This window comes from Nansenia antarctica (assembly GCF_963989245.1).
Source record: "Nansenia antarctica genome assembly, chromosome: 3".
Lineage (NCBI taxonomy): Eukaryota > Metazoa > Chordata > Actinopteri > Argentiniformes > Microstomatidae > Nansenia > Nansenia antarctica.
This window is the reverse complement of record NC_137688.1, coordinates 45,036,183-45,051,962: the sequence shown is the minus strand read 5'-3', so window position 1 is coordinate 45,051,962 and position 15,780 is coordinate 45,036,183. Positions and strand designations below refer to the sequence as shown.

General features: G+C 41.8%; 1 protein-coding gene across 1 annotated transcript in view; it reads left to right on the top strand.

The window, feature by feature from the left end:
• Positions 1-5,231: 5,231 nt before the first annotated feature.
• LOC308154126 (uncharacterized protein) overlaps positions 5,232-15,780 on the top strand; it is a gene marked incomplete at both ends in the record, with an annotated part of 33,397 nt that continues 22,848 nt past the window's right edge. The window contains 4 exons of the mRNA XM_080527303.1: positions 5,232-5,313; positions 5,752-5,958; positions 13,149-13,208; positions 14,486-14,692. Of these exons, the coding sequence (XP_080383429.1) occupies positions 5,232-5,313; positions 5,752-5,958; positions 13,149-13,208; positions 14,486-14,692 (556 nt within the window). The remainder of the gene's footprint in view (positions 5,314-5,751; positions 5,959-13,148; positions 13,209-14,485; positions 14,693-15,780) is intronic.

The window sequence follows — 15,780 nt, the reverse complement described above, 5'->3', positions numbered from 1 at the left end:
ATAGGCCCTGAAAATCAGGATGTGCGCCAGTTCCATTTCACCTCAGTCAATAAAGGAATTAATTGAAATTACAATTGCATCATGTAGTTTTGAATAGTAAAGGGGCTCGTATAGAGATGGCCATGGCTTGTGGCTTGATAGTGCCCTTATTAATATAGTGTGTTTTGTTTGACTGTTTTACTACTTACATTTTTGTTTTTATTTGCATATTTGTTTTATCTGCACACTTGTAAAGCATTTTGTCTTGAAACGTGCTATATAAATAAAGTTCATTAATATTATTGTAATAGTTGGGGGTTTGAGCCAGAGTGATTCGACTAAGAGTTTTGTAAGGTATATTTCTTTTATGAGCTACCGCTCCAAAACAGCATGTGGCGGTAAAGCGAAATAAAAATGTTTATCGCGCTGTTATTGGAGAGCAGAAAAACACTAGAAGAAGTGCACATGCTGCATAGCCATCCAGCTGCGGGAGATAACCTTGCATTCTTTCAACATGTCCAAACTACAGTTGTTAAATGTGTATCTGACTCAGCGATTGACAGCGGCTGCTGTGGAGATATCCGTGGAAATTGAAAAAACGATAGTTGAATATGAGCAAGAAATCTCCCGGTCAAAAGAAGAGAACAAACGTTTGCGGAGGTTGCTGGATTTGGTATTGAAACCAGAGATCCATTTACACAGAGCAGACCATCATCAGGTAGGCCTGCTGTCTCCCCCTGTTTCTGGAGAGGAGGGGTCCCCTCAGCAACAGCAATGTGAGCAGGAGTGTCCCCGTCACATGCTCAGTGGTCACCTACAGAAGAACTATCCGCTTGTTAAGTCGTGACGTATTTCCGGGGCCAACGTTGGCTGAGGCGCTGTCTTCGAGATGCCTAAATAATAATAATAATTAATTATATTTATATAGCGCTTTTCCGAGGCTCAAATACCCTGACAATGTGGAGAAAACGGTAAAGTGCTGTGTCCCTTGTTGTATGAATAGATCCGAGTCTAAAAAAACGATTAAACTGTCATTCTACCGCTGTAGTTCACAGGTACTCCGGTGCGGAGAATTTCTGATTTGGACTAGGAAATGGCTAAACGTCACTTTTGACGTCAGACTTAACAAGCGGATCAGACGTACCATGCTTTCAGAAAAAAAGTCAGAAAAATAAGATTTCAGAATAAAAGTCCGAAAATAAAATTCAGAATAAAAGTCTGATAAATAACATTTCAGAATAAAAGTCTGATAAATAACATTTCAGAATAAAAGTCAGAAAAATAAAATTTCTTTTATGCGATAGGACCCGATAGATGGTGAACTATGCCTGGGCAGGGCGAAGCCAGAGGAAACTCTGGTGGAGGTCCGTAGCGGTCCTGACGTGCAAATCGGTCGTCCGACCTGGGTATAGGGGCGAAAGACTAATCGAACCATCTAGTAGCTGGTTCCCTCCGAAGTTTCCCTCAGGATAGTGCTCTGTTGAGTGCTCTGTTGAGTGCTTTGAGTGCTCTGTTGCATTGAGTGCTCTGTTGCATGTAGCAACTGCAAAGGATTATTGCAAACTCATCTCAGGCTGCATGTGATGAAGATGATGACGATGAAAATGGTGAAGATGAACCAGACACGTACTGATAAAGTTTTACTTAAAAGTTAACATGTTTACGTTTTTGTTCGATAGTGCCAACATACTGATTAGTGCAAATCTACCAGTCCAAAATATTTTGAAAGTAACATAAAAGTGTTATTTTAATAATATTGTTTTCAATTGTTGTTAATCAATGCCTATATTAATGTTGATTACTGCCAATTTATGTTGCCTTGTATAAAAGTATATTAATTTAGTGATTCGATTAAAGTTTCAACATTTTAAAGCTTTATTATGTCATTTTTGGAAGCAAAAACGTGTTACCAGGTTATGGTAAAAAAATATACTTTCCACCACTTGGATTTCTTAAGACTTTTTATGTCATATAGGAGACATTTATGAGCAATAAACAGTTGAAAGATTTTTTGTTGCAATTTGTCTGAGGTTCCCCCCTCTTTTCTCACAAAAAGCCTGTACTATAGGGTATGTAAGTACTGGTACAAGCTACTGGTTGCATGTCATTGCTTTTCTGGCATTTATGGAAAGTCTGATTTAGTGAGACTATGCCATTCAAGATCAACACTAAACCCACTACTAGTGACAGATATTACTGGGTAAATCAACAAAGAGCCTAATAATAATAAAATAAATAAATAAAGTATTTATCAACCTGTCAGTCAATTGTTGGAATTCTGTATTTTATGCTCTAGGCAAGGGGTCGGCCATAGACGGCGACCCTGGAGCAATTAGGGGTTCAGTGCCTTGCTCGACACGTGGCCAGCCGTGATTCGAACCGCTGCGAGCTGCCGACTTTTGCAATCATTAGATGCCGCTGTACTGGCTTCTTTGCTTAGCACACCAAAATGGTTTGTGTGCACAGCAGCCAGTGGGCCCAAAGGCAATACACGGTTGTAAAACAACAACCATACAAGATGTAACCAGATTGACTTTTTCAACACAAACAAATAGAGGCAAGGAATCTAGAGGTGAATTACTGTACATGTGTTTACTTTTACACAGTTTTTCTCAGTATAAAATCAAATGTATTGTATTGATTATGGTGTGTGTGTGTGTGTGCGTGTGCGTGTGCGTGCGTGCGCGTGCGTGCATGTGTGTGTGTTCTGGCTAAACTACCTAAAGTGAGGACTTGGACCTGATAACACACCAATAGAGTGGGGACCAACATTCTCTCTAACTTCTCTCACTACATTTACCTTACCAATTGCTGTAAAACATTGTTTTAAGGTGCCTGGTATCAAAATCTACGTCCTCACTAGTCAGAAAAGGTTACCACATCTCATTTGGTGAGCACAACCAACATTGATTGCACTTAATATATACATAGAATCCAGGTCAATATTAATATTTATGTTGCATAAAAAAAATATAACTGATTCCAACGACTTCATTCTTTAATAATTTCTACTTGTGTATCCATTTTGTCCATTTAAGTTACAATTTTTTTGTCTTTTTTCTAAACAGACAAGAACAGCTGAAAGCAGTGGGAGCACTGTTAACCTTAAATGCGATGAGAGCAGCATTATCTCCAGTGATGAGAGCATTTCTTTCTCCAGTGATTTTAAGTCCTCAGAACATGTTCCAGTCCTGAGAAGAACAGAGAGTGTTTTTGTAAGTTTACTTCTTAATTATTTGCCATCCTAGCTTAGTCTTTTGTAAATTAATGAACAATTGAAAAATATGTTATTTCATTTGTGCTCTCCCCCTCTCTAAGCTGATTAAGGAAACACTGGCGGATCTTTCCGGTTCCAGAGAGGGAGGGCATTATGTTCTTATTCCTGAAACTGATGAAGATTCTGAACACTCTTGGCAACCCAAATCCACCCGTTCTCGAAAGAAAAGTTCTATCTTTCCAGACATTGAAGATGAGCCTGATACAGTCAGAGCAAAGAGACAACATATCAAGTCTTCCAGTGGGCACACTGCTTTTTCAAAACCAACTTCAGAAAGTAAAGGTGAGTCACCAGTGGCCCTTCAAATCTACACACGACCAAAGCGATCTCATACCTCCCTCAACTGGAATCCAAATGTAAAACCATCTGAAGAGAGTGAAACCCATACCGATGTTTCCTTAAGTTCACTTGACAACAGTGAAGACAAGTCCATCCCAAATGCTAATGAATGTTCTGACAGCAGTTCTTCAGACCAAACAAAAGGCTCTATAACCCCTCAGAAATCAGCCAAGTCTCAAACATTGAAGCACAGAAGACTGTGTCATACAGACAGGAAGGGTCTCTCTAACTTCCCGCATTCTCGAAAGCGGATTGCTGACTTTTCAGACAGTGAAGATGAGTCTGATGCAGTGAGAGCAAAGAAACCAGCTGTCATGGCTTCCAGTAGGCAAGAGACTCAGCAGGAAGACCATCTCACGGGCGATACCGTAAATGTACAGGCATCAGGCAAAAAAATCTATGGAAAAAGGAACTACAACAAAAGACAACATTGTTTGTTTTGTGAGAAGCCGTTCAGCAAAATGGCTAGACATTTGGAGCGGGCCCATCTGAATGAACGGGACGTTGCCAGGGCCCTCAGCTTCCCCAAAAATTCAAAAGAGAGGCGACTTCATCTGGAGGTCTTTAAGTGTCCATGTATTGTCAAGAGTGATTAAGAGCAGATTCTGGTCTACAGCTGATCTCTCACAGAGGCACATTGAAATGCAAAGTGATTGCAGTATCAGCTTTGATGAGTAGCTCAGGTTTTGAAAACTAGTTTTGGTGGGAATGAATTGAAATGGCCTAATCATTGTTACAAAACTGGACTATCGCCTTAAGAACACAATGTTGTGCCATCATTTTAGTTGTAGTTCTAATTAACATTTCCATCTCCATTAGGAAACATCCAGCCACAGTCCATGTCTTCAGACCAGATCAGAGATCAGGAGACTGTTAAAGGTAGGGGCAAATATTACCCACTCACTAAGAGGCAAACATAGAAGAGAAGATCTCTTGGTTCTGCCCTTTGGAACTGTTAGGAGTTCAGTCACTAGAAACAAGTAGCGCTAAAATGATCCATACCTACAGTGTAGCAGGAGTAAGATGGCTTGAAGCTGGTTTGATTCCTTAGACTCTTGATGATGGTGTTACACTTTGACTGCCCTTCTCCCACTATTCTGTGGCTTGATATTTCCCCCTAAGGACGGTGTCGGTAACATGAGCTAAAGACCATGGGAGTATGCCTTCCTGACCCTCAAGTAAGGTGTGAATAATTGGCCATTTAGCAGACGCGTTTATCCAAAGCGACTTACAATGACCAATTACAGGGACATTCCGCCTGGAGTAACTGAGGGCTAAGTGCCTTACTCAAGGGCACACTAGTGGTGGTGTTCCAGGCGGGATTTGAACTCACAACCTTCTGATCATCAGCCCACCTCACTATCCATTAGACCCCTGCCTCCTGAATGACCCTAGCTAGGGCGCTAGGCTAGACGGGCTCACCTGTGGGCTGCCACTGTGTTGGCCTCTGTAGACAGCTCGGTCACCATCCGCATCTTTGTGCTACAGGAACCTCTGCCTTCTCTCTTCAAACTGATCTGTGCCGATCATACATCCTTCCCTATCTAACTAAACAGTTCTCTTAAAGAATGAGTAAGGTTAGTTCCAACAGTTTATCCAGAACGTGGCCGGAGAGAAACGTTCCCACTTCTCAACAATGGCGTCTCAATTCTCATCTCCCCAGCTGAGTGGCCTTAAACCCATAAGCCACGCCCACATAGCCCCCATGCCATTCGTCAGTATTAACCTACACTTAATCCCACTAATATACATACTAACTCAATCCAAACTGAACACATCCTAAACTAATATCCTAAAATATGTGATTAAGAGCAGTCTGGTCTATACTCTCTATTAAACTCTATGGGCCGGTTTCACAGACAAGGCTTAAGCCTAATCCTAGACTAAAAAACATCTTCAATGGAGATTTTACATTGCCTTGTCTCTGAAACCGGCCCCATAACTCTGATAGAGGCACATTGAAATGCAAAGAGATTGTAGTATCTGCTTGGAACAGTGGCTCAGGTGTTCAGTGATTCTGGTTTTGAAAACTTTGTGAATTAATTGAAATGGCTTAATTGTTACAAAACTGGACTTTCACCTTAAGAACACATTGTTGTGCTATAAAATGGTTGACTTTTTGCTGTGGTGCTAATTAACATTTCCATCTCGAATAGGAACCATCCAGCCGCCGTCCATGTCTTCAGACAACAGAGATCAGACGACTGTTAAAGGACTGTTAGAGGAGGGGTCCCCTCAGCAACAGCAATGTGAGCAGGAGTGTCCCCGTCTGGGGCTCGAGGACGCAGAGACCACATTTAAAGAGGAGGAGCAGCAGCTTCCAGAGTCTGATACCAAAGACATCATCATTCTCCGTGTAGAAAGTGACTATAATCAGGACCCACATCTGCACAAAACCCAACCAGTGGAGGATGAAGTAATGGATTTTATACCTAACAACAATACAGCTGAGCAGATCAAAACAGAGCCTAGTGGAGATGATGGAATATTAGAACCAACCATTGAGTCTAAGCCATTCCCTGCAGTAGGCCTACATCCAAACAGTTCTGCAGAACTGATTCAACGTCTAGATGGGGAGGAGAGTGAACTTGAAGGACTGCTGTCAGAGGTAAAGCCACTCAAACCAAAGACAACACAGTCAAAGAAAGGACAAAGCCTGCCTAGTTCTAATTTGAAAGGCCCAATGAGGCTTCACTCTGGGGAGAAACGATATATGTGCAAAGATTGTGGCAAGAGTTTTACACATAAGGGTCACCTGGCAGTGCACATCATGATTCATACTGGGGAAAAACCATATAGCTGCCCGTGTTGTTATAAATGCTTTACTTGTAGAGGTAATTTAAAAAAACATATGCAAATTCACACTGGTGAGAAACCGTATCATTGCGATAAGTGTGGGAAGAGCTTCAGACAGAAGGTTCACCTGGTGCTCCATAAGAGGAGGACTCATATCAGTGAATGAATGAATGAATGAATGGACTTTATTGTCATTGCTACAGTGCAGGTACCAAACAAGGACATTTAGGAGGGGTGGCTCCCCTGGTGGCTCCCCTGGGCAGTGCAAGGATTGTGTAGAATGCTTCCACTTGAGGGAAACCTCCAGTGCTCCAATGACACAGGCGTCATGCTGCCACAAACGTCATGCTGCCACAAACAGTATCCGGTTGTTAAGTCTGACGTCAAACGTAACGTTTAGCAATTTCCGGGTCCAAACCAGAAATTCTCCGCACCAGAGTACCAGTGTACTACAGCGGTAGAATGACAGTTTAATCGTTTTTTAGACTCGGATCTATTCATACAACAAGGGACACAGCACTTTCCCGTTTTCCCCATATTGTCAGGGTATGTGAGCCTCGGAAAAGCGCTATATCAATATAATTAATTATTATTATTATTGCGGCATTTCGAAGACAGCGCCTCAGCCAACTTTGGACCCGGAAACACGTCACGAATTAACAACCGGATTGTTTCATCCCACTCCTAGGTCACAGAAGTCTCAAACCTGTCCTCTCAACACCCAATGTTACAGGAAGAACAGACAGGACTACAATTCCCAGCCCTTAGACAGGTCAACTACTTCAGAGCGAGCTGTATGTGGTGTTTGATAGGTTAGGGGAAACATCACTCTAGTCTAGTCCAATACCCCAGAGAAGTTTGTTATCAGAAAAAATAAACATATTTGTGAGACACATTTCATTTGTTTATTTTGGATTGAGACCACTCTGGTGTTGAAACATACAATTTGTTTGGTTTGAGTGCTCATGATCAACATGAAAAGCAGGACATTTCACAGAATGACAAGATAATGATGTCTGTATGAATGCTTCATTTATGGATATGCTTTATTGAAGGAAGCCACTGCTTGGTAAACAACAAGAGGTATACTAAGGAACAGCATAGAAGTACACTGTACTTACATTACATTTAGACATTGTTTCGCCGGCGTCTAATGATCGCAAGGTCGGTAGATTGGCGGGTCGAGCCCTGGCTGGCTACATGTCGAGGTGTCCTTGGGCAAGACACTGAACCCCAAATTGCTCCCAATGAGTGGGCCGCTGCCTTGCGTGGTAGCTTGCCGCTATTGGTGTGTGAATGAGAGGCCATTGTAAAGCACTTTGGAATAAGGCACTATATAGGCTAAGTCAGTCCATTTACCATTTTATATAAAGTGCCTTGAAAAAGTATTCCAAACATCTATAGGTGTCACGATCCAACTGTTCCTAGTTGTCATGGTAAGCTCAGGGGGTGTTGATTGGCTACCCAGGGTACATGGGGGAGTGGCTTGCCTGTTGGCGGGACTCTCGAAAGGTATATGACAGGTGCTCATTAGCTACCTGGGGAGTCGAGAGAGGAGTTATCCGAGAAGAGAAATACTGATTGAGACGCCTTACCTAGAAGAGAACGGCTTGGACAATTATTATCAAGACTATTACCGTGTGAAATAGTGGATTACCCCCGAGGTCGTGTTGTGTCGTGTCCGGTTTTGTTGTTGTATGTTATATGTCAATACTGAATGGGAAGGAACACCCCACTGAACGAACGTGCGGGCTGTTCAGTATCCCCGCGGACCACGCCACGATACATCGGAGCCAGGTAAGCCATTTCCCCTTACCATCTACCTGGGTGCTGTCAGCTAACCCTGAGCTAATCTACCTGTGTCCGGCCTCGGCCCTGTGTGGGAACGAGCCCATTGACTATCTATGTACGCACATGGCTGGTGGGTCGTGACATAGGCTAATCCCATATCTGACCCTTTGAAAGTATGATAAAGATTGAAGATTAATGCAAAAATAATTCCATATTAAATGCATTTCAATTGCAGATTGTGAGGTAGCAAAATGTGAAAACTGTGCCAGGAGTAGTAGTACAGGCATTATACAATATGACCTCAGACAAATTGCAACAGAAACTCTTTCAACTGTCCTAGTCTCATGGATATGTCCTTCATAACATATCAAAAGTCTTAAGAAATCCAAGTGGTGGAAAGTATTGAAAAATACTGAAACTGGTGATGCCACAATTTCCCATTGACGCCCATGTTAAATAATGTTTTTATGCATGTCTTCTTGTCTGATGTCCACACAAAGTGTTCAATACTGTCCACAATCACCCAGAAACTGTTTTACATGAGACATGGAGTTGGATGCAGTACTATATGTGTGTAAAAGGAAATTCTTAACCCATAGATGCATACAGGTAAGTGGGTCAAGATGAAACAGTGGGTTCGTTTTCTTGCAATATATTTGTAATGAAAGGTGTTTATAATTTCATATTCCAGGTATTCCTAAAAATATATCAGACCATCTAACCCTAACCCATTAAAAAAAAAGATTTACCTTTTACACTTTTTATGTATGTTTTGTATTACTAGCCCAAGCTTCCATAAGAGGGTCAAAGATACAAAGATTAGGGATCAGTGTCTGCAGAGAAGGCTTGCAATGCTGATGTGATACTCAGAATAAAAGAACAACTCAAAAGCAAAAGTGAATACTTAAAATCCTGTAGCAGGACAGCTGCCCTCTGGTTGCAGTACATGGATATGGTGGACATACTTCGCAAGTTTCTGAGAGCTGAACGTACTGGCAATTGGGCACTGCACCTTGAGGCAATATCAGAAATGCTTCCTTTCATGGCAGCATCTGGCCACAATCTCGAAATCGGCTCGGATCTATGTGCAGCGGATGTGCAAGCTCCATTTACATTTAACTTATTTTTTTATTTTATTTTTTTACATTTTTTGGCATTTAGCAGACACCTTATTCCAAAGCGACTTACAATCAATACATTTGACTAAGCAAGTGAATCATCAATCCACCAGTCGTAGCAGGAAGAATAATCCAGCTCAGGCCCGGGGCCATTGATAGAAGGAAAAACCTTCTTCTAAACCTAGGTTGTTTTTTTATTTTATTTTATGTTATTATATATAGACACTGGAGAAACAGAGAAACAGTACAAGGGGTCAAGACACGTTTTTAGGGGACACAGTAGAGGGGAAAAGCGGGTGTCTTCAGGAGACGCAGTGCTGGGGTGCAGTAGATGTCTCAGGAGGAGCAGTTAAAAGTTAAGGGAAACACAGACACATCCACAAAAGACATGACACACCGCAGGCGAGCAGGTGGGAGGACTGGAGCAGCCGTAAGACATGCCTATTACGTAAGACATGCCTATTACGTAAGACATGCCTATTACGATGAATTACCTGTTCCTTTCAAACAACACAAACAAGCAGCAGTTCATCAACATGCTCAGTGGTCACCTACAGAAGAACTATCAGACGTACCATGCTTTCAGAAAAAAAGTCAGAAAAATAAGATTTCAGAATAAAAGTCCGAAAATAAAAATTCTGAATAAAAGTCTGATAAATAACATTTCAGAATAAAAGTCTGATAAATAACATTTCAGAATAAAAGTCAGAAAAATAAAATTTCTTTTATGCGATAGGACCCGATAGATGGTGAACTATGCCTGGGCAGGGCGAAGCCAGAGGAAACTCTGGTGGAGGTCCGTAGCGGTCCTGACGTGCAAATCGGTCGTCCGACCTGGGTATAGGGGCGAAAGACTAATCGAACCATCTAGTAGCTGGTTCCCTCCGAAGTTTCCCTCAGGATAGTGCTCTGTTGAGTGCTCTGTTGAGTGCTTTGAGTGCTCTGTTGCATTGAGTGCTCTGTTGCATGTAGCAACTGCAAAGGATTGGGGTATGCAAACTCATCTCAGGCTGCATGTGATGAAGATGATGACGATGAAAATGGTGAAGATGAACCAGACACGTACTGATAAAGTTTTACTTAAAAGTTAACATGTTTACGTTTTTGTTCAATAGTGCCAACATACTGATTAGTGCAAATCTACCAGTCCAAAATATTTTGAAAGTAACATAAGTGTTATTTTAATAATATTGTTTTCAATTGTTGTTAATCAATGCCTATATTAATGTTGATTACTGCCAATTTATGTTGCCTTGTATAAAAGTATATTAATTTAGTGATTCGATTAAAGTTTCAACATTTTAAAGCTTTATTATGTCATTTTTGGAAGCAAAAACGTGTTACCAGGTTATGGTAAAAAAATATACTTTCCACCACTTGGATTTCTTTTCTTGGATGACTTTTTATGTCATATAGGAGACATTTATGAGCAATAAACAGTTGAAAGATTTTTTGTTGCAATTTGTCTGAGGTTCCTCTTTTCTCACAAAATGCCTGTACTATAGGGTATGTAAGTACTGGTACAAGCTACTGGTTGCATGTCATTGCTTTTCTGGCATTTATGGAAAGTCTGATTTAGTGAGACTATGCCATTCAAGATCAACACTAAACCCACTACTAGTGACAGATATTACTGGGTAAATCAACAAAGAGCCTAATAATAATAAAATAAATAAATAAAGTATTTATCAACCTGTCAGTCAATTGTTGGAATTCTGTATTTTATGCTCTAGGCAAGGGGTCGGCCATAGACGGCGACCCTGGAGCAATTAGGGGTTCAGTGCCTTGCTCGACACGTGGCCAGCCGTGATTCGAACCGCTGCGAGCTGCCGACTTTTGCAATCATTAGATGCCGCTGTACTGGCTTCTTTGCTTAGCACACCGAAATGGTTTGTGTGCACAGCAGCCAAAGGCAATACACGGTTGTAAAACAACAACCATACAAGATGTAACCAGATTGACTTTTTCAACACAAACAAATAGAGGCAAGGAATCTAGAGGTGAATTACTGTATATGTGTTTACTTTTACACAGTATTTCTCAGTATAAAATCAAATGTATTGTATTGATTATGGTGTGTGTGTGTGTGCGTGTGCGTGTGCGTGTCCGTGCGTGCGCGTGCGTGCATGTTCTGGCTAAACTACCTAAAGTGAGGACTTGGACCTGATAACACACCAATAGAGTGGGGACCAACATTCTCTCTAACTTCTCTCACTACATTTACCTTACCAATTGCTGTAAAACATTGTTTTAAGGTGCCTGGTATCAAAATCTACGTCCTCACTAGTCAGAAAAGGTTACCACATCTCATTTGGTGAGCACAACCAACATTGATTGCACTTAATATATACATAGAATGCAGGTCAATATTAATATTTATGTTGCATAAAAAAAATATAACTGATTCCAACGACTTCATTCTTTAATAATTTTATACAAAGTGTATCCATTTAAGTTACTATTTTTTTGTCTTTTTTCTAAACAGACAAGAACAGCTGAAAGCAGTGGGAGCACTGTTAACCTTAAATGCGATGAGAGCAGCATTATCTCCAGTGATGAGAGCATTTCTTTCTCCAGTGATTTTAAGTCCTCAGAACATGTTCCAGTCCTGAGAAGAACAGAGAGTGTTTTTGTAAGTTTACTTCTTAATTATTTGCCATCCTAGCTTAGTCTTTTGTAAATTAATGAACAATTGAAAAATATGTTATTTCATTTGTGCTCTCCCCCTCTCTAAGCTGATTAAGGAAACACTGGCGGATCTTTCCGGTTCCAGAGAGGGAGGGCATTATGTTCTTATTCCTGAAACTGATGAAGATTCTGAACACTCTTGGCAACCCAAATCCACCAGTTCTCGAAAGAAAAGTTCTATCTTTCCAGACATTGAAGATGAGCCTGATACAGTCAGAGCAAAGAGACAACATATCAAGTCTTCCAGTGGGCACACTGCTTTTTCAAAACCAACTTCAGAAAGTAAAGATGAGTCACCAGTGGCCCTTCAAATCTACACACGACCAAAGCGATCTCATACCTCCCTCAACAGGAATCCAAATGTAAAACCATCTGAAGAGTGAAACCCATACCGATGTTTCCTTAAGTTCACTTGACAACAGTGAAGACAAGTCCATCCCAAATGCTAATGAATGTTCTGACAGCAGTTCTTCAGACCAAACAAAAGGCTCTATAACCCCTCAGAAATCAGCCAAGTCTCAAACATTGAAGCACAGAAGACTGTCATACAGACAGGAAGGGTCTCTCTAACTTCCCGCATTCTCGAAAGCGGATTGCTGACTTTTCAGACAGTGAAGATGAGTCTGATGCAGTGAGAGCAAAGAAACCAGCTGTCATGGCTTCCAGTAGGCAAGAGACTCAGCAGGAAGACCATCTCACGGGAGATACCGTAAATGTACAGGCATCAGGCAAAAAAATCTATGGAAAAAGGAACTACAACAAAAGACAACATTGTTTGTTTTGTGAGAAGCCGTTCAGCAAAATGGCTAGACATTTGGAGCGGGCCCATTTGAATGAACGGGACGTTGCCAGGGCCCTCAGCTTCCCCAAAAATTCAAAAGAGAGGCGACTTCATCTGGAGGTCTTAAAGTGTCCATGTATTGTCAAGAGTGATTAAGAGCAGATTCTGGTCTACAGCTGATCTCTCACAGAGGCACATTGAAATGCAAAGTGATTGCAGTATCAGCTTTGATGAGTAGCTCAGGTTTTGAAAACTAGTTTTGGTGGGAATGAATTGAAATGGCCTAATCATTGTTACAAAACTGGACTATCGCCTTAAGAACACAATGTTGTGCCATCATTTTAGTTGTAGTTTTAATTAACATTTCCATCTCCATTAGGAAACATCCAGCCACAGTCCATGTCTTCAGACCAGATCAGAGATCAGGAGACTGTTAAAGGTAGGGGCAAATATTACCCACTCACTAAGAGGCAAACATAGAAGAGAAGATCTCTTGGTTCTGCCCTTTGGAACTGTTAGGAGTTCAGTCACTAGAAACAAGTAGCGCTAAAATGATCCATACCTACAGTGTAGCAGGAGTAAGATGGCTTGAAGCTGGTTTGATTCCTTAGACTCTTGATGATGGTGTTACACTTTGACTGCCCTTCTCCCACTATTCTGTGGCTTGATATTTCCCCCTAAGGACGGTGTCGGTAACATGAGCTAAAGACCATGGGAGTATGCCTTCCTGACCCTCAAGTAAGGTGTGAATAATTGGCCATTTAGCAGACGCGTTTATCCAAAGCGACTTACAATGACCAATTACAGGGACATTCCGCCTGGAGTAACTGAGGGCTAAGTGCCTTACTCAAGGGCACACTAGTGGTGGTGTTCCAGGCGGGATTTGAACTCACAACCTTCTGATCATCAGCCCACCTCACTATCCATTAGACCCCTGCCTCCTGAATGACCCTAGCTAGGGCGCTAGGCTAGACAGGCTCACCTGTGGGCTGCCACTGTGTTGGCCTCTGTAGACAGCTCGGTCACCATCCGCATCTTTGTGCTACAGGAACCTCTGCCTTCTCTCTTCAAACTGATCTGTGCCGATCATACATCCTTCCCTATCTAACTAAACAGTTCTCTTAAAGAATGAGTAAGGTTAGTTCCAACAGTTTATCCAGAACGTGGCCGGAGAGAAACGTTCCCACTTCTCAACAATGGCGTCTCAATTCTCATCTCCCCAGCTGAGTGGCCTTAAACCCATAAGCCACGCCCACATAGCCCCCATGCCATTCGTCAGTATTAACCTACACTTAATCCCACTAATATACATACTAACTCAATCCAAACTGAACACATCCTAAACTAATATCCTAAAATATGTGATTAAGAGCAGTCTGGTCTATACTCTCTATTAAACTCTATGGGCCGGTTTCACAGACACGGCTTAAGCCTAATCCTAGACTAAAAAACATCTTCAATGGAGATTTTACATTGCCTTGTCTCTGAAACCGGCCCCATAACTCTGATAGAGGCACATTGAAATGCAAAGAGATTGTAGTATCTGCTTGGAACAGTGGCTCAGGTGTTCAGTGATTCTGGTTTTGAAAACTTTGTGAATTAATTGAAATGGCTTAATTGTTACAAAACTGGACTTTCACCTTAAGAACACATTGTTGTGCTATAAAATGGTTGACTTTTTGCTGTGGTGCTAATTAACATTTCCATCTCGAATAGGAACCATCCAGCCGCCGTCCATGTCTTCAGACAACAGAGATCAGACGACTGTTAAAGGACTGTTAGAGGAGGGGTCCCCTCAGCAACAGCAATGTGAGCAGGAGTGTCCCCGTCTGGGGCTCGAGGACGCAGAGACCACATTTAAAGAGGAGGAGCAGCAGCTTCCAGAGTCTGATACCAAAGACATCATCATTCTCCGTGTAGAAAGTGACTATAATCAGGACCCACATCTGCACAAAACCCAACCAGTGGAGGATGAAGTAATGGATTTTATACCTAACAACAATACAGCTGAGCAGATCAAAACAGAGCCTAGTGGAGATGATGGAATATTAGAACCAACCATTGAGTCTAAGCCATTCCCTGCAGTAGGCCTACATCCAAACAGTTCTGCAGAACTGATTCAACGTCTAGATGGGGAGGAGAGTGAACTTGAAGGACTGCTGTCAGAGGTAAAGCCACTCAAACCAAAGACAACACAGTCAAAGAAAGGACAAAGCCTGCCTAGTTCTAATTTGAAAGGCCCAATGAGGCTTCACTCTGGGGAGAAACGATATATGTGCAAAGATTGTGGCAAGAGTTTTACACATAAGGGTCACCTGGCAGTGCACATCATGATTCATACTGGGGAAAAACCATATAGCTGCCCGTGTTGTTATAAATGCTTTACTTGTAGAGGTAATTTAAAAAAACATATGCAAATTCACACTGGTGAGAAACCGTATCATTGCGATAAGTGTGGGAAGAGCTTCAGACAGAAGGTTCACCTGGTGCTCCATAGGAGGAGGACTCATATCAGTGAATGAATGAATGAATGAATGAATGAATGGACTTTATTGTCATTGCTACAGTACAGGTACCAAACAAGGACATTTAGGAGGGGTGGCTCCCCTGGGCAGTGCAAGGATTGTGTAGAATGCTTCCACTTGAGGGAAACCTCCAGTGCTCCAATGACACAGGCGTCATGCTGCCACAAACAGTATCCGGTTGTTAAGTCTGACGTCAAACGTGACGTTTAGCAATTTCCGGGTCCAAACCAGAAATTCTCCGCACCAGAGTACCAGTGTACTACAGCGGTAGAATGACAGTTTAATCGTTTTTTAGACTCGGATCTATTCATACAACAAGGGACACAGCACTTTCCCGTTTTCCCCATATTGTCAGGGTATTTGAGCCTCGGAAAAGCGCTATATCAATATAATTAATTATTATTATTATTGCGGCATTTCGAAGACAGCGCCTCAGCCAACTTTGGACCCGGAAACACGTCACGAATTAACAACCGGATTGTTTCA